The 24,184-nt window shown below is 41.3% G+C and overlaps 3 protein-coding genes across 7 annotated transcripts in view; 2 read left to right on the forward strand and 1 right to left on the reverse strand.

The window, feature by feature from the left end:
- Positions 1–3,695, forward strand: part of PARL (presenilin associated rhomboid like) — an 11,083-nt gene extending 7,388 nt beyond the window's left edge. Inside the window, exons 7-10 of the mRNA XM_083505713.1 lie at positions 917–987; positions 2,106–2,207; positions 3,095–3,192; positions 3,388–3,695. Of these exons, the coding sequence (XP_083361839.1) occupies positions 917–987; positions 2,106–2,207; positions 3,095–3,192; positions 3,388–3,484 (368 nt within the window). The 3' untranslated portion in view covers positions 3,485–3,695. The remainder of the gene's footprint in view (positions 1–916; positions 988–2,105; positions 2,208–3,094; positions 3,193–3,387) is intronic.
- Positions 3,696–7,166: 3,471 nt separating this feature from the next.
- Positions 7,167–18,156, forward strand: MAP6D1 (MAP6 domain containing 1). Of its 2 annotated transcripts, XM_083505725.1 has the most exons (4): positions 7,167–8,351; positions 10,835–10,952; positions 13,821–13,862; positions 15,031–18,156. In XM_083505725.1, the coding sequence occupies exons 1-3, from the start codon at positions 7,726–7,728 to the stop codon at positions 13,830–13,832; spliced, it is 756 nt and encodes a 251-aa protein (XP_083361851.1). In that variant the 5' UTR covers positions 7,167–7,725; the 3' UTR covers positions 13,833–13,862; positions 15,031–18,156. The 2 variants fall into 2 exon arrangements, with proteins under 2 accessions (XP_083361851.1, XP_083361850.1); XM_083505724.1 differs by lacking the exon at positions 13,821–13,862 and having other exon boundaries at positions 7,169–8,351.
- A 2,128-nt stretch (positions 18,157–20,284) lies between these two features.
- Positions 20,285–24,184, reverse strand: part of YEATS2 (YEATS domain containing 2) — a 39,462-nt gene continuing 35,562 nt past the window's right edge. Inside the window, exons 32-34 of one of the 4 annotated variants that reach the window (XR_014526759.1) lie at positions 23,055–23,384; positions 21,366–22,567; positions 20,285–21,005 (exon numbers count right to left, since the gene is read on the reverse strand). Coding sequence is in view for 1 of the 4 variants with exons in the window: in XM_083505368.1 (XP_083361494.1) it covers positions 23,276–23,384 (109 nt within the window). In the remaining 3 variants the exon portion in view is untranslated. Of the gene's footprint in view, positions 23,385–24,184 lie in introns of all 4 variants that reach the window. The other 3 variants (XR_014526760.1, XR_014526761.1, XM_083505368.1) reach the window with 3 other exon arrangements.

The raw sequence follows: 24,184 nt of genomic DNA on the forward strand, positions 1-24,184 counted from the left end.
AAAACATGTCTGGATGAAGACTAGTTTAGAAAATAACTAGTTTCTAAAATAATTAAATGATGAGTTTCCCAAGCAGTATTCTGTGAGCCAGTATGAGTACTGTCCTAGGCCCAGGATCAAGGGGCCAGCTACTAGGATTGGTTTTTTTGGTCCATTAACCACCCTAATCTAAGGTGGGCTACCCTTTAGGCATCACCACCATTTTAGTTTAGAGGTCCTTTTAATAGTTGTTTGGGGGTGAATTTTTCACAGAATTAGCTTTCCTAAATTAGGTAGGAGAAGTTACACTTGCTAAAATGTTATAGTTCATGGAAATATAGAAGTGCTATTACATATTAAAATAAATAAAAAGAAATAAAAGGTAAATGACTTCTTTCTTGACTTAAATGACTTTCTACTTTCCTGTGGAACGCCCTCCCACCAGATGTCAAAGAGACCAACAACTACCAGACTTTTAGAAGACATCTGAAGGCAGCCCTGTTTAGGGAAGCTTTTAATGTTTGATGTATTCCAGTATTTTAATATTTTTCTGGAAGCTGCCCAGAGTGGCTGGAGATTATTATTATTATTATTATTATTATTATTATTATTATTATCATTATTATTATTATCATTATTTCTTGGCTTAGGCATAGATCAAGCTTCAGAGCCCCAGAGGGAAAAACTAAGGAGAAGTGAACCGCTTCTGAAGATATTTTTCTCCATGCCATAAATCAGTCCAACTTTGGAGACTCTATTCTGGATGAACCTGTGTCTGCCTTAAGAATTGCATGTTCCTCTGTAGGGCAGTCCAGTGTGCTGTGAAAGCCATGGGTTTAATGAAACAAATGAAACTAGGACAGTAAAATAAGAATATTTAAATGTTTCATGTCCCTCACTGAATCCTTTTCTGACAACATTATTATTTTTCTTCTAGGGGTTTTTTCCACATTTGTGAGTTATTTTTGCAAAACGGTCACAGGAAGATTTGGATCATCACTTGGAGCAGTAAGTCCTGCTGAGTACAAACAAATCTGTCTGTTGTGAAAGACTGGTTTTTGGAGCAGATTGTTTTCTGTTTTCAGAAGTCAAGTTATTTTGGGGGGAAAGCTACAGTGGAGAGTAGTTTAGAAATCTAATGAAATATTGGGGGGGGGGGTTGGTCTATAAGCTTCACCCCAGCAAAAGTTACTTAGTTAACTGTTTCCCCCCACTGTTTAGATCCATGGTTCCCAACGTGGGGCACACATTTGATTTTTAAGGGGGGCAGTTCGATAATGAGTTAGACCAAGTTAATGGCTTTCTCCACGTGAATAGGAGTTCACTTTTTAAATAATAAGAATTATATGTCAAGGGGGATGGGGGGGCATCAAGATTTTAGAGATGTTTAGGTGGGGCATGGCCAAAAAACGGTTGGGAACCACTGGGTTAGATCGTTTGTATAATTAATATAAAAAAAGATGCCTCAGTATCAGATAAGCTATAAGTAAAATCAGTGATGGTGCCAACTCAAATTTTTATAGTGCTTGTTTTGTCCACTTTCATTTTTGCAGCAATAGGAACCATTTCCAGCTTGTCTTCCATTTAAACACGTATTTGGAAACAAGTCCCATGGATTTCAATTAGATTCCTAACTAGCTTTTTAGGATTATAGTTTTACTGTCATGTTTCTGTAGCCTTATTCTGAATTAAGTCCCAATATCAATAGGACTTAATTCACAGCAAAACAACTAATTTCCACTGCAGTTTTTATCCCCAAGTACATTTTTACTTGTGGAGTAGGTTTCATAGAACTCATTGGCACTGTCTTCTGAGTAAAACATGAATGAACTTGTCAATATTAGGAATAAATTGGGTATGTTATATCAGATTGTATTGTTTTCACGTTGATACTTTCTATCTTGAATATCAGAAAGATTTGTTCACAGACAGGAAATAGTCTATGCTTTCTTAAGGAGAAGGGATTTGCCACTCACTTCTGTTGAACCTCTGGTCAATATAAGCAGTAATCTTTTCTGACTTCAACAGAAATTCAATTCTAAATTGAAATTCTTTTGCTTTTGTAGTTTGCATTTTTATTGCCAATTAGCCAATTTAATTTTTTTAAAGTTTTGCTTGTTTTCTAGTCGGGTGCTATAATGATGGTCCTTGCAGCAGTATGTACGAAGATGCCAGAAGCCAGGCTAGCCATAATATTCCTTCCAATGTTCACATTTACAGCCGGAAATGTAAGTGACTTGAAAGAACTGAAGCAACTTCTCTCCTCTGTTGTTACCTGTTTTTGTCTCATGGGCTTAACTTTAAAAAAAAACACAACAGAAAAGGAAAAAGGGGTGAGAAGGAAAAATGAAAACAATAGAACTCAGACACCTATTGCTAAACATTACATAGTGATTCTTATAATGACCATCTACAAAGGAAGCAGTTCAGGGAGGGGAGGAACTAGGGTTGCTATAGTTCAAGTGAAAATCACGATTTCCAGGAAACACAACAACTCTGCATCCAGTCTTCCTCTTCTGCAACCAGATAGAATGGCTCCTGTCAGGTGATGGGTAAGGAGGGTCCCCAAAGGAGCTGGTCTCTCAGCAGAGCTGGTGGAAGTGCGTCTTCTAATTTACCAATACAGAACTGAGGCTTGGGAGAGAGTTACTGTATTGGGCTGAATGCGCATCTGCAAATAAGCTGCACCTTTAAAATTCAAGGCTTCTTTGCGGGTGTGGCCCGCCTCCTGGCACTCCATCTCCAAACCGGTGCCAGGGGAGGCCACCCGCCGCTGTCCCCGCACTCCTGGGCTGCTTCCTTGGGGGAGCAGGGAGCCGCGCGGTAAGGTCGTGAATATAAGCCACACTTTTTTTCCAAGTTAAAGTGCGGCTTGTATTCAGGCCAGTATGGTACATTCTCAAAGTTGCTCAATATATCCATGGTAGAGATGGGGCTTTAACTCGAATCCAGCTACAACCCTCGCCCTTGTTCTCATTGACTAGGCGTGACTAAATGGGATTTGTGAATGTGGACTAGATTCATTTTATCATTGTTGGAGCTGCTGAAACATGAAGGCAATGTTGCTGTTGTGTGTGTTTTTTTGCCAATGCTGTACTTGTTTACTCATTTCTAGGCTTTAAAAGCCATTATTGCACTGGACACGGCCGGACTTATTTTGGGTTGGAAGTTTTTTGACCATGCTGCACATGTTGGAGGGGCTCTCTTTGGCATGTAAGTTTTTGTACTGTGCTAGTACTATGAGAGTGATGCTTCAGTGTGTTGTAGTTTGTTTGTCTTTTATTTATTTAAAATAGCCCTGTAAAATTTCTACTGAGAAGTGTTTTTGCCCAAATGCCTTATGACATATACCTATAATGTGTTCTGTGAAAGAATTTCAGTTGAAGTTATGCGTTTGTTGCTTTTTAGGTGGTATGTAACATACGGGCATAATCTAATATGGAAGAATAGAGAACCGGTGGTCAAGGCATGGCACACAATAAGGACTTGGAGACCAAATAAATGAGGTGGGCCTTGCAACTGGCACTTTTTAGAAGAAACTTGTACAGAAATGGCGTGCTGCTTTGAAGACTGGAAAGTGGATTGGTTGTTACATTACTTACACAGTAATGGGATCTTCAGTTCTAAATGTGATAATCCACGCTCAAAATAAATGCATTTATTGATAAACACATAACCAAATAGAAAACAATAAAGATTTGTATCTCATTGCTTTATTAAGGGAGTCTGTATTATTTCCTCTGGCTATTTTGGAGCAAAAATAACATTTGACCAGTTGGCTGATAGCTTCTCATTTAGAAATAAATTATATTAAGATGCCAACAGTTCTAGTAAGATCCTGATACTACAGAGCTCTGGTTAAGAAACTGCTTTATCATTCTCCTTGTCTTAATCTGCAATGATGTTTGATATTATTAGGCATATATATATATTTATGCACACACAGAGCTGTGCTCTACAATTAAGCTATGGCCTCTTTCAAATGCTATGGCCTCTTTCAAATATGTGGGGTGGGGAGGAGTAGTACAAATGCATTTGCTGTAGGACGTCTGGGCTGTGAATGGAAGGGCATGCACAGTGGACTGCTCCAGGTGAGTCCCTTACTAAAAAAAAGAAGCCCCACAATATGGGGACTGGCACCATTTGCTAGTAGCATTCATTAAGACTACACAGATGACTTAGCTAGATCAGAATAGAAACCAACCTCTTTCTCTCCCCTTCCCCCACTTGTTAAAATTGCTGCCTGACATCTCACTTCAGGCTCCCTCTTGGGCACTGCATTAAGAAGCTCATTCTTAACAAAGGAAAGGCTGCCTGTTCCAGACCCTCCAAGTGTCCCAATTTTCCAGGGACGTCCCTGATTTAGAGAAGCCATCCCAATTTCTGATTTGATCCCGGAATGTCCCACTTTTCCATAGGATGCCCCTATTTCCATTGGAAAAATGTTGGAGGGTATGGAGTTATCCAACCCCCAAGCTATCTGAAGGCAATCCCACATAGGGAAGTTTTTATTATGCTTTTATATATGCTGGAAGCTGCCCAGAGTGGCTGGGGCAACCCAGTAAGTATGTGTGGGGTATAAATAGTAAAATTATCATTATGGAATGGGACGTACCTATTATCATCGGAGAAATGTTGGAGGGTATGCTGCCCTTAGGTTCTTTTTAGGAAGATTTTTTTCTAAGGGAGGAAAGGACTAAAAAATGCTCAGAGGCATTCAGCCCTATATGTCAGGATTTTGGAAACAAAAGTTGGCAACCCTACTTGTTACAAGAGCCTGAGAAACAAAACTCACAGAACCTATACCTTTTGTGACAAAGGGGTTGGGCCTCCTTGTGATTTAAAATAGTGCAATGAAAAGCTTTTTGGGAGAAGGAGACTCTTAGGATATGTTACTTTTTGTAATAGCAGTCTCTGCTAATGATTCTGTTAGGCTTAGGTTTTAAATACTTGATGATTTGGCCATCTTCTGACAACAGCTAGCTAGCTAGCCAAATGCCAACCTTTCCACCCTCTGGTCAGATCATTAAACTAACCCCTGCAACCATAGTGAGGAACAGCTGTCATGTTAAATATCATAGATCATTTTTTATGGTGGTGAAGGATATCCCAAAGGCGATATGTAACACATATTTATAACACTTTTAGAATTTTTCAAATGCATTACATTTTATTTATATATTTATGCTCTGCTCTTCAGTAGATATCCTCAGAGCATTTTTCAATACATAAAAATGGCAGATCGTATAGAATGGGGAACTCAGATTTACTGACCTATTAAAATTCTAGAGATAGTATAGCAGGAAGTTTAAGCACCTTTCCCCCATAACTTAAAGGTATTTGAAATAATTAGGCTTTTGTATTTGATCAATTTTATTGTGTTAGCAATAACCTAAATATTTAGCAATTACCTAAATTTGCTTCTTTCTAAAGCCAGGCTATGAAAAAGTTTTGCTGCTGCCAATAAACACAATTTCCTTTTGAACCCTACTGTTTGAAAAAAACCCAACAGAATGCCTTCTGCATGGTTGATCTATAGCTCTTTTAAAAAGTCAACCCAGTTTTATATAAGTATGAATGAACAAAAAGCTGCTAAGGCTGTGCTTAGTGAGGATTAGCATAGGATTGGATCCAGTTGCCCGTCTGTAAATGAAGTTACACCTTCCACTTGTACAAAGGGCTGAGATCCAGAGACTTTTGCTGTGGGGAAGGGTGATTATCACCAATTTTCCTTGCAGTCTCAAGCACCACCTTCCAAGGAAGGAAAATCAGGAATGAGTCTGCTCATGGGAATTCTGGATTCAACCATTGACATGGTCCACTCAAGCTATTAAATTGGCTACAAAGACATCATTACTCCCTTGAAGATGTCCTCATTCTTTGAGCGTAAAGGATTTAAGAAAGAGCGATTTTGATTGTAAACTGCCTTGAATACTTGTTAGAAGGGCAGGGTATAATTGTAGATGAAGTAAAAACAGACAGTGTTGAGCATGCACCTGTGTCTATAATTCTTCTTTCCCCATACTTGTAGTCTGATCCCAGTTTTACAGTATTTGTGATCCTACTGTGGTATAAAATGAAACCAGTGCAACATATTGAAAAGGAGTCCTGCATTCTAAATGGGTTGCATTCAAAAGTGCTTTTTTGACAGAAAGGGGTTTTTTGTTGTTCTGACATGAGGCAAGGTCCAGCACAATAATTGAAATCCAAAGGCGTGCTTGTATTCGCACAAGGCATTCCACTAATTCTTGCACAATAGTTCACAAAACAGCACTATGCCAGAACTTATTTTGCTCATGCATCTCTGGTTCCAACCCAGCATTATTATTCTGTTTATCTTGATGTATGATGTTTTTATTTAACAGTATTGTATAGCACATTGACCAGGGATATCCACTTTTAAAACAGGCATCTTTTAATTAATTAATTAATTTTTAATTAATTAATTCTGTGCATTTTTCATTACTTGACTGGAACTAATCTTATAAGAATCAATATCGTGCAGCTGGGAGCATTTTTACAATGGTGAATTTTAATTATGCAACTGATAGTGTCAGTTATATTGCAGCCTTTAGCTGTCTGTAAAGATGCTGACAGCTTTATCCCTTGCATGTTTATATGGAAGTAAGTCCCACTGTGTTTGAGTGGAGCTGGCTCTCAGGAAAGTAGATAATTTTAGCCTGTTTTCCAAAGAACAACTTCCACCTTGATCAGTTGCTTTGCTGTGCACTGGAGACGATATTATCTCCTGCACACATGCAAAAAAAAAGTTTGCTTCTAGCATATGCTAAGCTGTGTGAACTGTTGTTACATGCAGAGTGTAAGGCAGCAGCCACCTTTACTTTTTGTGTGTGTTTGGCATGCATTCTTATTGGACAGAAGGTGCGTTCTTCCTTGCTTCTAAAAAACAACACTTGTATACACCACTAGAGGAGCAAGCTAAGGAGAGCCTGGAGGAAAAGGAATGCTCATCTCGGTGCTTGAGCAGTGGATATTCCTTCAATTTGTGCATATGGCCCCAAGTTCTCTTGTGAACATCTGGAAAACACCCTAAAGACCTTGCCTCTTGCTTCTTTTCCCTTTTGCTTTGATTCATGATAGGTCACCCTAGCGACTAATCCAATTGCCCCCCCACCCGCGCCTGATCTAATCACCCCCCCCACCAACTGCCAATCACGGATTGCAGTGGACATGCACTTCCAGCATAACCGAAGCTTTATTAGCATCTTTTTAAAGGCGCGTCGATCTGCATACCGATGGAGCCGGGCTGCCTTCGATTCAGGAGGCAAGCGGTGCAGGGCATTTCCTAGAGAGAGCGCCAAGCCCTTGGAGGGGATGGCACAAAGCTCTGGGACCGGGGCTATGTGTGTGTCACCCCCACATCCCTCTTCTCCCCCCCCCCAGTTCTTTTTGTATCCCTGGCAGATGCTGCTGCATTAAGCTCCTTCTGTCGCGGGGGGGGGGGCGGTGGTGATGGTGCACAGGGGCATCACGTGTTTGGCAGCCTTCTAAAGAGGGACTGATATTGACCCAAGTGGGGAGGGGGGGTGGAGAAAGAGAAGAGTGGGGAGGGGGGGGGGAGCCAGCGAGCAAGTGGGCAGGAGGAGGTGCTGCTATTGGCAAGCGACGGGGCGAGCTGGGAGCGTTGCTGCGCGCAGGGGGAGAAGCCGCCACTCTTGCTGCAGAACTCCCCCTCCTCTCTCTCCATCTCCTCCCGTCCCCGCATCCGTGCATGGTGGCGCCGCCATGGCTTGGCCCTGCATCAGCCGAGTGTGCTGCCTGGCGCGCTTCTGGAACCAGCTGGACAAGTCGGACCTGGCTGTGCCGCTCACCATCCACAATTACTCCGACATCGACGAGCCGGCCGACGAGGGGACGGACGCGGCCGGCGCCCCGCCGCCGCCTCCGCCTCGGATCCCAACAGGTGGCAGCACCAGCAGCCGCCCCCACCAGACCCACCCGCGGGCGCCCGCCGCCGCCTCGCTGCCCGTCTCGGCGTCCGCCCCGTCGCTGCAGGACGGCCTGGGGGGCGCCAGGAAGCCGTCGAAGAAGACGCGCGGCGGCTACCGGAAAGAGCCCTTCGCCGCCGAGACTCAGTACCAGCAGGATTTCCAAGCGTGGCCGGTGCAGAAGCGGGACGCCCTGCCCTGGATCGGGGAGTACAGGCGGGTGGAAGCCCCCGGGGCGCCCCCCGCCGCCGCTGCCGCCGCCGCCGCCCCGGCCGCCCCTTCCCACGCCGCGATCCCGGGGGGCTCCCACGTGTACGTGCTACCGGCGGCCGGGCAGGAGGTGGTGGGCAGCAAGTACAGCGGCTTTAAGCAGGTGTGGTCCTCCTCCTCGCCGCCAGGCGGCCCCGAAACCTCCTCCTACAGGTAGGTAACGCGCTGAATTGGGACTGCTGCCGGGGATTATTTTTGGAGAAGGAGGGGTCTTCTTTCTTAGCAGGGCTTAGCTCCTGCAGAACATTTCCACTTGCCCCCTACCCCATCCCTTACACACACATGGGCCACAGCTCGGCCCTGGAAGGAATAAAGACGCAAAGAAAAAGGGTGTCTTTGAGCATGTGTGGAGTACATTCACTTCATCTTCCTCGCCAAGGGTTAACCGTTTTCTGCAGATAAAGCTTTTCTGTGCGGGGAATAGGAGTAGGGAACCTGCATTTGGTAGGTTTCCGTATTGCATTCATTGCCTGCTTGACCGTAATGCTTTTTTTAACATTGCATGTGCGCCATCTACATGCTCACTTTTTCTGCATTTCCTCCAAGGAACTAAGTACATGCTTCCATTTCTCCAGTTACAGCTTTAGAAGAGCCCTGTGAAGTAGGTTAGGATGAGCAACTGAATGTCTGGCCCCAGGTTGCCCAGTGAGCTTCATGACTGGGGGAAATGTTAACCTGGGTCTCTCCAGTCCTGGTACATTCACTTGAAAGGGTAGGGTCCTTGTGGCATCTCAGTGAAGCAACATGCTTCTGTGTGCAGTTGTTGACACGTGACAATATATATGCAGGTCCCCCTCCCTCTCACCGACCACATATTTGTTTTTCCGCTATACAGAAGTGTTTTCTGTTAGGCAAAGCACAATATATGCAGTAGTCCAGGTCATCACAACCAAATCTTGGTTCGGGAAGTAAGGATTTCCAGAACCCGACAATCTACATTGGGTAGATGGCACCTCTTATACTGAGAACTCCATAGCACTTTCCAAATCACATTGAAATACTTTCCCAGTCCCCCCCCCCCATATACATCCCTAATCATCCCAATGCTTTTCTTTTTTTAAAAAGCACCCAAACAACTTAAATATATTGCCTATGAATAAATATTGCAGCTGCTAACCTCCCCTCCCCAGTATTTACAGTGGTACCTCGGGTTACATACGCTTCAGGTTACAGACTCTGCTAACCCAGAAATAGTACCTTGGGTTAAGAACTTTGCTTCAGGATGAGAACAGAAATCGTGTGGCAGCAGTGGGAGGCCCCATTAACTAAAGTGGTACCTCAGCTTAAGAACAGTTTCAGGTTAAGAATGGACCTCCAAAACGAGTTAAGTTCTTAACCCGAGATACCACTGTATTTAAAAGGGAGATAGAATTACGTAGGATTGTATCCAACTACCGTAAGTCATACTCAAGAGTAGACCCACCGAAATCAATTGACAAATTAGTCAAGTCTTTTGATTGAATCATACAGCTGGAAAGAGTGATCTAGTCCAGCCCCCTGCAATGCAGGAATCCCAGTTAAAAAATATCCTCACAGATGGCCATCCAACCTCTTCTCAAAAACCTCCAAGGAAGGAGAGTCTGCTGCCTTCTGAGGTGGCCAGTGGAGCTTTTACTGCCAGAAAGGGTCTACTCTTGTAGCCTTATGACCTGTCCTCACCTTCCTTCACTCTCTTGAGTATAATAGTTGGATACAGCTGTCAGTCTGCAAGACTTAATTCCCAAATGCATTGCTCTCCCTCTTCCACTATGATCCACTGGGAGGAATACAAATCACTATTCCATGGAGTATTGAATGAATATATAGAAAACAGATAGCGGAGCATGTTTTTGTCTTTCCTGTTCTTTCTCAGGTGAGCACTTTCTGCCTCTTTTCCAGGTGCTGGGGTCCTGTCTCTGCCTTATCTTGCAGGGCTCACCAGCAAGACCTTGATGCTACAGACAGGGCATCATGCAATCAGTGAGATTATCAGATCAGGCTTTCAAAAAGCCCTGGCTTGACCCAGCCCTTTCTTTTTCTTTTCTTTTTTCCCTTCTGAGTGCAGACAGACTTCCTTCAGACTGGCTCACTGGTTGCTTTCCTGCTCCCCAGATTATTTAACTCTCTGGAAATCTGGCTCTTAAAAACCCCCAAATGCCTTTTAATTTGTTTTTAATCTTGACTCAGCTTGTTCTGGCAAAGGACAGCTGTCCTGTGCACAGCATGGTTTTGTATGCTGGCCAAGCAATTAATAGGATGTCAGTGGTGTATTGATAATGCTAGCTGTTGAATCTGAATCAAGTGTCTCTCTCTAAATAGCAAAGGTGTTCAACTGTTATCAAGGGTACGGAAGGTTAAGGCATTTGCCTGGGAGCAGGTAATGTCTGTAGGTATTCCAATACAAGGCGAGGGGCAGAGATTTCAGCACCAGTTTTCTATGCCTCATTTTCCATTGCTTTCAAATTGTTTTCTGTTAATTTTATATTATTTTGAGGTGGATGAAAGAGCAAGGTAAATTTAAAAAATACATGTGGATATATATTTCCAGTTTACCTTTTCCAACATTATAAGCATGCTAATTTTGTCTACTTCCAAGTAGCGGTGCCCACTTTTTGTACTTTTAGACACCTTTATTTCACTTTACAAATTTATTTTAGGCATGAATATCGTCCATGGACTGGAGCAAAACGATCAAGGCCTACAAAGACGACACAGGGTTTCATTATTCCAGAGGATCACTTTGCGCAAGAATCCAGCTACAAAGCAGACTTTAAGGTAAATGAACTTTGCAAAATCTTTGAAATGCAGGTGTTTGCTAATGTGAGTAGGACTCAGCCCAGGAAAACAGTAACACATCACGAGTAATGCTTCAGCTTTCAAAAGAGTAGCTAACCTATCAAAAAGACCAATGCAGCAAAGGAGCTATTTATTATGGTGCTCATCTGGGCCCCATTGAGCTGGCTAGATGTGTGTTTTTTATGCAGGTAGGGATTCATAACCTAATTTGAAGCTAGGAGTTGGTACCCACAACTAGAGCTGAATTAGGGCCAGGATCTGACAGCTTAAAGTGGTCTATTGCAACGCAATAGCTTTTCTGCAGAGTCAGTCAATCAGGTTGGTTCCTGAAAGGAGCCAGAAAGGGTATATTGAAAAGAAAACAAATACAAAAATGCATTATACTCAATTCAAACAGAATTATCATAACCATCTATTATAACAATATAGTTCATAAACAAACTGTTATTTGAAAAATCGCACCAGTAAGACAGTAATTTCACTCAATTGCTGCCCTAAAGGCTAATCCGTTTGGCTCTAATTCTGCTTGCTGTGAGGGCAAACAAGGCTATACATCTCATAATCCCCATGCCATTTAAATGTAATTTTGGCTATAATGGGCACAGAACTAATTCTCCCTGCAGAAAGCCATCTCTTTCTAATATCTGGGAAATCCTCGCTATCTCCAGAATCACAAATACACTGGCGCCATTCAAGACTAATCTGGTGACGACCTTCAAGCACCTTTGTAGGCTGTGATTGATATCTTAATGCAGAAAAGCCATCCCTGGAGGGCAGTGTATTAATTTAGGTAGGTAGCTCTCCATTTTAAAATCATCCTTGAAGAAGGAGAGCTCCTGATAAAATTATATAGCAGCCAGGTCCTGTTTCCATTTAAGGTTCCCCAGTTTGTTTTTAACCAAGGATTTTGCAACTGACAAAATTCTGGTAGCTAAATGAACTATGCAGAAGGCAAGATTAAGTTTCTAACTGTGGAAGCCCACAGATTATGGATAAGTTTTTACTTTTCTAGGTTGCTCAAGAAAGCTATGACCCTTTGATTCCACAAACCAGCTTTTTCCAACCTGGTACCCTCCTGGGCAGAGATATTAATTTAGCAGCAGACACACCGGACGTTGTCCACAAGACTTATTTTATTAGTCCTGAATAAATTAAGCATTAGCCTAGGAATGAGATGGTCTGAACTTGAGCCCTAGTTGTTTAGATCTAGTATTTCTAGATTTATCTGGCAGGGTAAGAAACCAAGAATTAAATATAAGATATTGATTGACACTAGGGAAATAGGAGCCTTCTCACTGCCAGATTTGTGTTTATAATATGAAGCATCATGTTTCTGCTGGTTAAAAGATTGGATAAAGTCGGAGAATACTGAACTGCTAGACTTGGAGTGGTACGGTGTTAAATTTGGTTTGCATGCATGTCCATGGTAAAGTAAAGCTAGAATACATAAGAATTTTATGAATCATGTAATTAGGAAAAAGATTTATCAAGTTTGGGAAAAACATAAGAACCTGATAGAAAGGAAAACACCTTTATGGCTTTCACCCGTTGAAACAATGGAAAACAGAATTAAAATTCATAGCCTACTATGCTCTTAGGGGAAAAGCTATGGATGGAACCTTTTATCATATGTGGTGGACCTGTAGATTAGTTAAAGAATATTGGGAAATGATATATAATGAATTGGGGGGGGGGGAATTTGGGAGACTTTTCCAAAGAGGCCCTCCCTGTTAGGAATAATGAGGCCCCAGGTACCAAGTATGTATGCCACTACAGCAGCGAGAATCCTATATGCACAAAGATGGAGAGAGGCGATAGTACCTACAAAGGAGGAGTGGCAGATTAAATTATTCGTATACGCAGAATTAGCAAGATTAACTAGCAAAATTAGAGAGCAAGAAGAGAAAGTCTAAAAGAGGAATGGAAGCCATTTGTAGGCTACCTAAAAAACCATTGTAAAAATGTTAGAACTTTAGTCAGTTTGGAGTAAGCTCAGCAGTTTTAGTTTATAATGAGAAGAATGTGAATGTTTAAATAGCTAGAAAAAAATAGAATATTCAGCAGCAATGGGAAACTTTAGGGAGCCATGAAAGGATGGACAGGAAGTCGATGGAATAGAATTATGGACTGATGTAATGTATCTATCCACCCCCTTTCCCCTTCCTTTTCTTTCACTTTTTTCTTTTATTCTTCAGTTCTGTATTTTGTACTCTTATAAATTCACAAATAAAAAATAAATAAATAAGATGTTTGGATCTGTAGGTATTATATAGAAAAATCAGACCTAGACGCTATTAACCAGTACATCTTTAAAAGTCTCAGGATTTGACTTACTTATTTGAAAACTTTTCTAGGCCATTTTAAGTTTAAAATACCCCAATGTGGTATATAAAATTAACAGCATTATAAAAACATGAAACAAGTTAAAACAGGAATGCAGAAAAAAGAGGGATCTCTGTGGCCACAACTGAACACTATTAAGACCCATTGATTCAGGAGATCTTCAGAAATATATACTTGCAGTATTTAACCCATTATTTGATCAGGTATAGCTTGGAGGGTTTGTTTCCTAAGGCTCCAAGCTTTTGCATCTGTGCTATTCCTTCAATCAATTTCCACACATCAAGTGAAATTCCACTTGTGAGGAGGATATTTTGAGTTGACTATGCATTTAAACACTTGGCCATATTATGAACTTGATGTTATAGACGTGATCAGCTATGTAAATGTCATAAGGTGTTGGGATGGGAGATATTTGGGAGAAGGCTCCCGTAGGAGGGTTGAGTTGCTTTACTTCCAATTCTACCCTATCCCCAGCTATCAATAAAAAAACCACTTTTCCTTCAGGGAGGCATCTGAGGAAGAATAAAGTCTGCAATTCTAAACATGGTAAGGGTTTTTCAGGGGTTCTCTTCCCCTTTCCACCTTATTACGGCTTGCATGTTGGCCTTACACAGGCAGAAAGGTTGCCACCAGTTGAAATGTACTTACAGGAAGCTACCTTTAGTTCATCAAACTTCATATTGTTGACACTGACTGACTGACTGGCTCTCTCTTCAAACTGTTAACTTCTCCAGCCCCACCTGGAGCCCCTGGGGCTTTTGTGCATGCAAATCATATGCTGTACAGCCCTTTCCGTAGCTCATTTGCCCATCATTGCAGTTGAAAAGATCTGCCCCATCCTGGCCATTCATGTGCAGGGAGTAACATCTGAGCTCTCCTCAGTGAGCTGGTCCAACCAAGTGTGGGGTTTAGCTTGCATGCATGTGAAAGATACTGAGAATGCCAATCTAAAAGGCTTTTCAGCGGCAGCTGCGAGTGGGCGAATTTCTTTGAACCAGCCCTCAAGCACCTCACTTGAATATAGCCTCCCGTCTTGTCCACAAAGCACAGTTTGTGGCCATGGAAAAGACTTCTTTCCCCTCAGCCTCATATAAGCACAAAGAAGAATAAAATTCAGCTTCTTGACTCCAAACCTCATTGAATTATGTCACATACCATATTTCTGCAGTGCACAGGCCTTGTATTAATAACATTCTGGATTCTGGATTCTGGATTCTGTCTGTAGATCAGTATATGAACTGTCTGCAGCTCTGACAATAAGAGTATCTTTTGAATAGTGAGAAGACCCTTTAATATTTCCCAGCATGTAGAGCAGGGGTGAGCAAATTGTGGCCTTCCAGATATTGCTAGACTGTAATTTCCACTGGCTATTCTGGCTGGGGCTGAAGGGAGCTGGAGTCCATCAATATCTGGAGGAGCATGTCTCTGATACAGCGGGTCCCTTCTTGGTGTTCTTGAAGGGTAGGAACATGGGTACAAAGGCCTTATACTGGGTCAGACAGTTTGCCCAGCTAGTTCAGTACTGTCTAGCCTGACTGACAGTGATTATTCAAGGTTTCAAACAGGGTGATGCCGGGGATCGAACCTGCGATTTTCTGCATGCAAAACTGATATTCTGCCACTGAGCTACAGGTCTACGGCCTGTAACTGGAGCCCACGATGATGTTCTTGTATGTAGCAATGGACCTAATCATTCGTCTTTTCTTTTCTCCAGATTCCAGAAATGAAGACTAAGTTTTCTCCGAATCCTTCTGCCGTTTTCCAGGCGCCATCTCGCATCCTCAATGTATGAATCTGGATCATGCACATTTCCCATCCAGGCAGCTTGAATGTTAAGGTTGTGAAAATGTACAGCTATGCAACTTTCACGAGTGGTGTTGAGATAAGAACAAGGATTATTAAAAGCAGCTACAGCGAATATCAGAATTTATGCATCTATTATGAACATGTAAATCAAAAAGCACTTGAGTTGGAGATGGTGGAAAATACTAGGGGAGAATGACCTACTTTCATAGAAATAGGCTCATTAACAGTGGGCTGACTGGCTTCAGTATTCCGGATATTGACGTTGGTCAGCAAAAAAGCAGCATTTTAAGCTATAAGCTTATGCTGAAGAACACAATGGGGCAGGGCTGAGTAAGGTGTATAGTAAAACACTCCCCTCTCAATGTTGTATAGCCACACTGATAAGAAAATGAAAGTGAGACTCAGTAGCTTTTGAACGTTGCTGTTTCTTTTTAGATCTGGGGATCATCCTCAAAGCATATATCATATTGTTGCAAAGACTTTTGATGTCTCCTTGCTGAGGGTCTTTCAAGGTGAACAGGGTGGCCCTTGAGCCATTTGCCCTAGATTGTGCTCCACACAAATGCTGACTGGATTTTAGAGGGTTCTGAACAAACAGAAGCAATATTTTATCTTTCAGATGTCCTTACTCCAGTTAAATACTTCACCAGATTCCTTCCATTTCTGTGGAGCTCTTTTGATAGGAGCTGTGGTTGGTTTCAAGATTGTTTCTTTTTTGGAGAGAGGTTTTCCTAGGACTCAGTCTCACATCTCTGCTTCATTTCCTCCTGGATAGGCCAAAACCTTTTATTTCCTTAAGAGCCCAGTGCTTGGTCATTCTGAGGCAAGGCACAAGCTTCTCTTAAGTTGGTGTGCATGCAGACTCAGTATTCACATCCATTTTAGAATACCCCCAAGGTCTAGAGACTTTATTCTGGAACTGAAAATCAAGACTTGATCGAGATTTATTTCTATCCCACATCTTTAGTAGGCCAAAAGAATCCCCAGAGCAATACTATTGAATGAAACAAGGATTTTTAAAAGCTTGGTGACTTTATTTATTTGTACACTGCCTACTTAATAGGACCTTGAGATAGCGTACATTAAAGCATCTAAATAAAACAAAAACCATAGAAATATAACTAAAAACACAAGATAACAGCCAAAGGATCACAGCACCATAAACATTTCCTAATTTTAATACCCAGCACCAACTACTCCTGCTGGGCCTACATACAATAGCTAGGATACACCTGTCAAAAATAGTAGACCTCACATTTATGGTCACTGAGGTATATTTATGTATTTCTCCAGGAAGTGCATTCCACAACTTTGGTATAGCCACCCTGAAGTACCTGTTACATTTTTAGGGTTGGGGAAACTATTACATCCTGTGGAGAAAAAAAACCATCAGAGGGAAATTGAAACATTCCCAAAAAAGTACCAGCTTTTATTGGAAACTGGAAGCACTAACTTGTTTAGCTCACAACATTGCAATGGACCAGATGTTAAAGCAATGACCAATTCAAGTTGTAATAGTGCTATTTAATATGTATGTAAATATTGTACATAGAGAGAACAGATGATTTTTCCCTCAAAATAATAGAGTATGCTTAGTATTCTTTTAGTTATCATTAATTGTTTTGAGAATGCAAGTTAGAAAATTTATTGCCTTCAAAATCCTAAATTATTGCCTGCATATTGGTAATGCTAGTACTAAAGAAATGTTACATAGTGGCTATTATAAGAACATAATTTGCAAACAGGGATCATTTAAAAATTTCATTATTCTACATTTTTGAATCGTATTGAGACAAAAGCAGCTTTTGCCTAGGCTCTTTTAATAAACCATTTCTTAGTGTTAGTTCAGTTCCTCATATATTGTATATATTTTATCAAAATATCTAATTGCCAACTGACATTTGTAAATGTCAGAATGATCTATTGCCCTGATCCTAGGGACTTCAGTGTACGTCACTCCTTTGGTGGTAGGCTGGGGTCCACCAGATGATGTTGGCCTCCAAGTCCCATCAGCTTCAGCCAACACAGGCAGCGGTCAAGGCTGATGGGAGCTGTAGTCTCACCAACACGTGGAGGGTCACAGGTTCTCCACTGCCGGTGAACAGATTCTGGTGGGCTGTATTCAAGCAGGGACTTCATGGTGCTCCACACAAATGCTGACTGGGTATTGGTGGGTTCTGGAAAAAACCAAAAGCAATACTTGATCTTTGGGAGGCCCCAAGGCCCTTACTCCAGTTATACATGTATGTGTTTGTATTGGAGTCGTGGGAGCTTTGCACTGGCGCACTCGAATTTGACATTTGCCCATTAGAATTAAGAAGTTCTTGATAACATAATATTCAATTTGTTCATAAGTGGCTAAGCAAGAACCATATTGGGTATAATCCTGAGAAAACTGAGTGTCCCAAACTCCCAGTTATTATTACAAGAAAAAGACATAACTGTCAGCTCACCCTCTACTGGTGTCAGTGGGATGTTGAGGTGCCTAACAGGATTTCATCACCGTCAAAGGCTTGGGTGTACCCAATAGGAGTTTTTATTTCATTTCATTTTTCTTCGTACATCATGCCATATCACAAACTGCTTTTGTAACTCATTCTTCATCTACTTCATAAGTGGGTGCTTGTCTAATCATTCAGATTTCATACAGGGACCATTTGACAGATGGCCCTACATCTAATGTAAGCACATGCAGAAAGAATTTGGGGAAGGGAATGGGGATAAGAATCATGATCTTTCAGGAACATAGTTAAAATATTCTTTGTTGCATGTTGAATGTTTCTGAGTAAAAACCTGTTTATTCTGCTTGACGATTTCTGATATATTTAAGCAGTTGAGTTTTAACTGGTTCAGTTATTTGCAATCCAGACTTTTACTAAACAGACAAAAGAAAACCACACTGCCTATTTGGTTTCTGTTTTTAATTTAATAAGATTTCTTAAAAGGAAAAAAAAGATGACAACAAAGCAGCTATACATGAAGTTTGTATTTTATGGAGTCAAAAGATAAATTTAATAAAAATGTATTTTGGCTACAGGTTCTTTTTCAGTCTTCAGTTTAATGGAAACTGTTTGGAGTACTAAAACATTTTGATGGTTTGCATGTATACCAAGGAGCAATAACATTTGTACGGTAATCTATTATCTGCTTTAGGGAACCGAGAGTGTAGCTGAAATCTGCACTGGTTGAATTCCAGTTCTTCCCCCCCCCCCACAACCTAAAATGTGGCCAGCCCTAGGGAGTGCCTGGATTGAGTGCCTGAACCTGTTCCTCATCTCCCCAAATGGCAGGTAGTCTGTGCATGGGGAGAGCTGACATTTCTGATCCTGTTGGTCTACAGGTGTGTAAGAGCATTGCATGTACATGCTTGGCGCCCTACATCTAGAACAACATCTGTGGTCCTGGTAGAACAGATTCACGAAATAAACCACTTGCTGGTCACAGCTCTCTCACATCAGATCAGGGCAGTGCTCTTTACTCTGTGTGATGCTTTAGAGTTTATATATACTTGGGCTCAACTGAGTGGAACTATTGTGTGTGGTAGTGGAGCGGGAAAGAGAGGGATTATTTCCCATAAAGTCACTTCCTACGCTATGAACACATTACAGTATTGTTTCCCAGCCTTATGCAGGATGTTATAAACTATTGTAGGAAGCTGCCTTTGCAGATACACAAGTGTTTCCTGTATTCTGATAAAAAATATGCCCCTTTATTTGAAAGAAACGTAGAAGGATTAAGCAGGAGCAGATACTTTTTGCTAGAATAAATGGCAGGTATTCTGGCAAGGATTAAGGAGGGGGAATCCACCTCTGTTTAAGGATTGGGTTGGGAGCTCTTCACAAATGATGCTATTTCCATCTAGTTAGTAGTTCTGTGCATAGATAGTGGCTGAACAGCTGTGTATTTTGCAGTATAGAAATACATATGCTGGCCAACATTTATCAATATATATATATATGTACCACAGCAGCACACTTGCATATAAGGTGACATGCTGCTGCACTTGAGTGTTTCATACTATTTTCAATGTGCAAAGCAGTCCTAGAATTTTTCTGTCATTATAACTTTCCTTAGCTCTCTGTTTTACTGGCAATTGGTTGCTGTGGCAACATGCATTCTGCAAGCCTCACTGTTATTCATCAGTATGACAATTGACTTCTTTGTCTTATTGACTTTATTCAAAAGGTGGGCTTGTTTGAGAAAGTCTACAATTTAAGGGGAAGAGGAGCATCCTTTTATTCAAGGCCTAGATATTTATTTAAAGCTAGAGAGAAAGAAACAGAGACTGTATTATTATATTCTCATAGTCAAGGGACACAGGAATCTTGGGAGAATCGTCCACAGAGCTTGGTAATTAAGATTGAATATTGTTAAGGGAACACAACCTGCACATTGAAATTTTGTCAGGAGAACTACCGCAATAATGCTTCTTTGGAGTCTTGGTGGGGCATACAGCAGAGAAGCACTCAACCAAGGTTTTTCTAAAATTTTCTGTTAGTAAGAGTGAAGGGCAAAAAGTTCAAGTATCTCCACACCCCTCGGCATACGGGTATGTGAGGCAGGAATGGGAGAAATGGGATATTACAGATGCCTCTCATTTTAATCTTTGAAATTTTGGAAGATATGCAGCAGGTAAGTAAAAATTAACTCTTCATCTTGGTCCCTGTTCCAATAGTATTTTTGGGGAGAAGTAGCTTTAGGCAATGATAATGTGCTTTTCAGGCAACAAAAGTAAACACCTATATTCATGTGGTTCCATCTTTATGGTAGCTGGTTCTGCAAGTGTATTCTGTACTCCTTATGGAAGTTTAGACTATGCTATGCAACTGTTGTTGAACAGCATTCTCCAAGGGGGGAAAAATCAATTCATCTAAGAGGGAGCACAGCAGGAATGGGTAACCTATGGTCCTCAAGATGTGGCTTGAGTACAACTCTCATCCTTCCTAACCATTAGCAGGGGTTGCCTGGGGCTGATGGAATCTGGGAGTCTCTGCATATGGAGGCCACAGTTCCCCATTCCTAAAGTACAAGAAGTAGTCAATTTAGTAGGACTGATGGGCATTGACATGGCAGCTGCCACTCACCTTGTGACTCGTCTGAATTGCAGATGTACAGGAAAGCAACATAGGCTTAGAGCATGAAAAAAGTAGAGACCAGCCCCATGATGTTTAATAAAGAAAATTTATTGTAAATGTATATTACACAATTATACATTATGATACAGGCAAAGCAAAGAATTTAAGCCAAGGACCATTTTGGACAATGGTAGCCTTCAACACATTTGAAAGTGTTCACTTTGGTTTAGCAAAAGCAATCTGGGTGTGTGGAAGCAGCATTCTTACTTCATCATTACCAACCAACCATCATTACAGAGTAACTGATGGGCACCATTTTCATTTCCCAATGAAGGAAAAGTTTGCCCAAAATACATTTAAAAATCACTTGGAGCATGCTAAACTTTGATGGGACAGATTCCCGTCCCCCTTTCCATCAGAAACAGCTCCTTTGCCATCTCAGAACAACAGCCTCTCTTCGTTAGGTTGATTAATATTGGTTTCAGTGTTCTTGTTTTATTTTCAGGTTGTTCACCTACAAGTCATCTACTGATAAGATGTTAGTACTTTTTGCTGCTGAGCTGTTAGTGGACTAGTTAAATGTCAACAAGCCTGACAGCAAGGTTAAGGATTTTCATGCCGAAACATGCCCTCCAAGTTCTCTCCACCTGGCAAACAGGTGTCTGTTTTTCTGCCACTTTCTCAGGGTGCCTTAGAATTTCTTTATGCTGTGTGGGTTTATTTTTAGCTTACCTTATTGTTTGAGGCAGCTGAGCATCGGGTGTATGTTGGTATTTTCCCCTTCCTGTTAAAACTTTTTTGCAATACTCTACAGCCCCCCTAACTGCCTGCAATTCCAAATCTCAAAATGTCCAGTGGGATAGCTTTGTGATATCTTCCCCCGAGTTTCAATTGAAGTGTGAGAAGCCAGGATGTGTGCTACCGAGCTTCTAAGATTGGTGCACATGCTGATTTTATTTTGTTAATGAAAGCTTTTTTCTAACCACCCAAAAACCTTGTTGCATTGATTTCTTTAAGTAGAGAAACCCAGCTTACACCCCCCCCCCAAAAAAACACCACTGAACAGTAGGCCAGGCATCTGGTGTTCAGCATCACTGTCTTCTGCACAGCTGAGGAACATTATGGGGTTTTCAGGATGCGTGGGCATCCAGGAAGGCTGCAGAATGACTTACAGAATGAAACAATGCTGAAACACCCTAAAAAGAAAACAGTAAAGGACACCTGGACAGTTAAGTCCAGTCAAAGGTGACTATGGGGTTGCGGTGCTCATCTCACTTCAGGCCGGGGAGCCAGCGTTTGTCCACAGACAGCTTTCTGGGTCATGACTAAACTGCTTTATGGGACACCATGATGGAAACCAAAGCACACGGAAACGCCATTTACCTTCCTGCCACAGAGGTACCTATTTGCACTGGTATGCTTTCGAACTGCTAGGTTGGCAAAAGCTGGGACAGAACAACAGCTCACCCTGTTGTGCAGATCTGAACCACTGACTTTCCGATCAGCAAGCCCAAGAGGCTCAGTGGTTTAGACCACAGCACCACCCACATTCCCTACAAACACCCTATAGCCACCTTGAAAGTATGCTGAGCACAATAAAAACTCTGTACTCTACCCAGGTTAATTTCATTGAAACTTATCTCCCCTTTGATAATTTGGTTGTTCAGTGTGGTCAGTAAAATGTTGGAGAAATGTTTGGCAAGGCACTGCATGTTTTCAGTAAAGATCGCAAGGCAGCTGCACATGGACAGTATCTAGGTCACCAAATGGACTGATTAAAAAAAAAATCTTTTAAAAACTGTACTTCCTTGTGCTCTAATAGCCTAAGAGCCACATACATGAAAACCAACAAATTTCGGAGAAAGTATTCTCCTAGAGAAGCTATTACCGGTATATTCCAATTACATACTTTAATGTGGGCTAAACAATTCCTATTATCTGGAATTCAAACAAATGGCTCCTCACAATTGAAGATTTTAAAATCAGAAAATAAAACAAGATTTGAACTGACTCAGCTAAAAATTAGAGGAAAGCTCAGTATGCTATAACTTAACTTTTTTTTTTTTTTACTGGTCAAGTAAAGGATCCAATTGTGGTCTATGGGTGGGGGGTGGACAGAATATTATTTTCGCAGCATAAATGAAAAATTAGGCATGTGATTTGAGGGTTGGCAACAACTTCCTTCCGAGAGCCAATTTTGGATTATTTGTCAACTTGGACAAGCTTTCAACCTAGTCTAGACTTCTTACCATGTTTCATTATGTCATCTTACACTGTAACAGAATTTGCTGCCTTTCTATACACCTAAGCCACTCATTGGTTGTATTGGTATGTAATGCTCAGTCATGGTCTAATGCAGGCTTCCTCAACCTCGGCCCTCCAGATGTTTTGATACTACAATTCCCATCATCCCTGACCACTGATTCTGCTAGCTAGGGATCATGGGAGTTGTAGGCCAAAAACATCTGGAGGTCCAAGATTGAGGAAGCCTGGTTTAATATTACAAGAACAAGCCTTTCGTGGTGCTTGTATGCTTCCTTTTCTCTGGTGCAACAGCATGGATATCAGAAGCTTTTGCTTCTGTCCTAGACTAACATATTGCCCAACTGATGGCAAATGAAAACAAGCCAGCTTTATGAACTATAGGTTGAATTTGGCTTGTTTCCAGTAACCATCATTACAATTAACTACCAATGTCAGAGGAAGCTATGCTTCAAAGAGAATTAAGGAAGCTTGCATTTATTTCTGAATTACACTAACTGAGCCCTATGCAATGATTCATTTCCTTGATAAAGCAGGAGTCCAGCAGTCTAGGCCATGATCTAATGTGCTATCATAATTTTCGCAGGTAGCTCACCTAGGAGCAACTGCTAATGAAATTAGGCAGCTGAATTTGGAACAGGTTTAAAAAAGAATGGAAAAAAAGATTTATTCTTTCTCTCTTTTTTAAAAATTTGAAACACTAATTTGTAGTATTCAAGGTAGCCTAAACCAAACACTAAAATATATATTTATTTGAACATAATGGGATTGTGCCAAGAACTTTATTCTGCTGTTCATGTTGCTTTCCAGTCCAGATCACTGTTCGTCACTCAATATTCCCATATGCTTGTTTGTGAGGAAGTCCAGAAAGGGAATGTTACAGATGGCTTGGTGAATATTCATCACGGTGATCTCTCTTGGAGTCCTGGGGGGAGAAGGGAGAATATATCAATGGAATGTTAGTCCTCAAGCCTCTATCTAAGCACCTGGTTAGGCAAACAACAGCAAAATCCACAAGGATGAACTCGGCAAATAAAAATGCAGCTATAAACTGGTATTGATTTGTACCATGAACCAATTTTAATTTCTTACTATTATCAGGGCCTGCCCAGACTCTGAACTTTTATTTTAAAAATAGCAATATCATGTACCCCTTTAAGAACAAAAGTTACAAAGCAAAATGTGAGGCTCCATTTGAAGCAATTGCTTTGTGAGAACAATCCTGCCTTTCAGTGGTTTTTAACAAATCAGAGCTGTGGCTGATGAGTGCTAGAGAGAGTCACACAAACTCAAGGGAAGATGCAAAAATGGCTTGGAAATGACTCAGGAAGTTCCTCCTAAAGACAATGGAAAAGAGGAGCCATTTTTGCATATTCCTCAGTGCACATTTCTCTCTCTAGAATCAGGATTGCCTGGTCCATTTAGAAGTTGTTTTTCTCTCTTCCCTGGTAGAGAAGTGATTGTTGCCTAGAGAAAATAACTTGAGAAATCAAGGATTGTAGTGGATTTTGGGGGCGCACAGAATAGCAACCAGAAGACACGGAACCATGTCTTATCACAGTCTGTGAGTGATTTGGACCTCTGGTGCCTCGGAGTTCTGAACCATTTTAAATTTATAGTCCTCAAAGTAAACATAGATTCTGTCTAATGCACAAATACCACACAAGTTATACAGTACAGTGGTACCTCGGGTTACATATGCTTCAGGTTACAGACTCCGCTAAC

Source organism: Podarcis liolepis (assembly GCF_965112155.1).
Source record: "Podarcis liolepis genome assembly, chromosome: 5".
Lineage (NCBI taxonomy): Eukaryota > Metazoa > Chordata > Lepidosauria > Squamata > Lacertidae > Podarcis > Podarcis liolepis.

Excerpts from the sequence above, each read along its gene's own strand:
- MAP6D1 (XM_083505724.1), top strand. The coding sequence starts at position 7,726 with ATGGCTTGGCCCTGCATCAGCCGAGTGTGCTGCCTGGCGCGCTTCTGG. Across the intron at positions 8,352-10,834 it reads CCCGAAACCTCCTCCTACAG|GCATGAATATCGTCCATGGA; the intron begins GTAGGTAACGCG and ends AATTTATTTTAG. Across the intron at positions 10,953-15,030 it reads GCTACAAAGCAGACTTTAAG|ATTCCAGAAATGAAGACTAA; the intron begins GTAAATGAACTT and ends TCTTTTCTCCAG.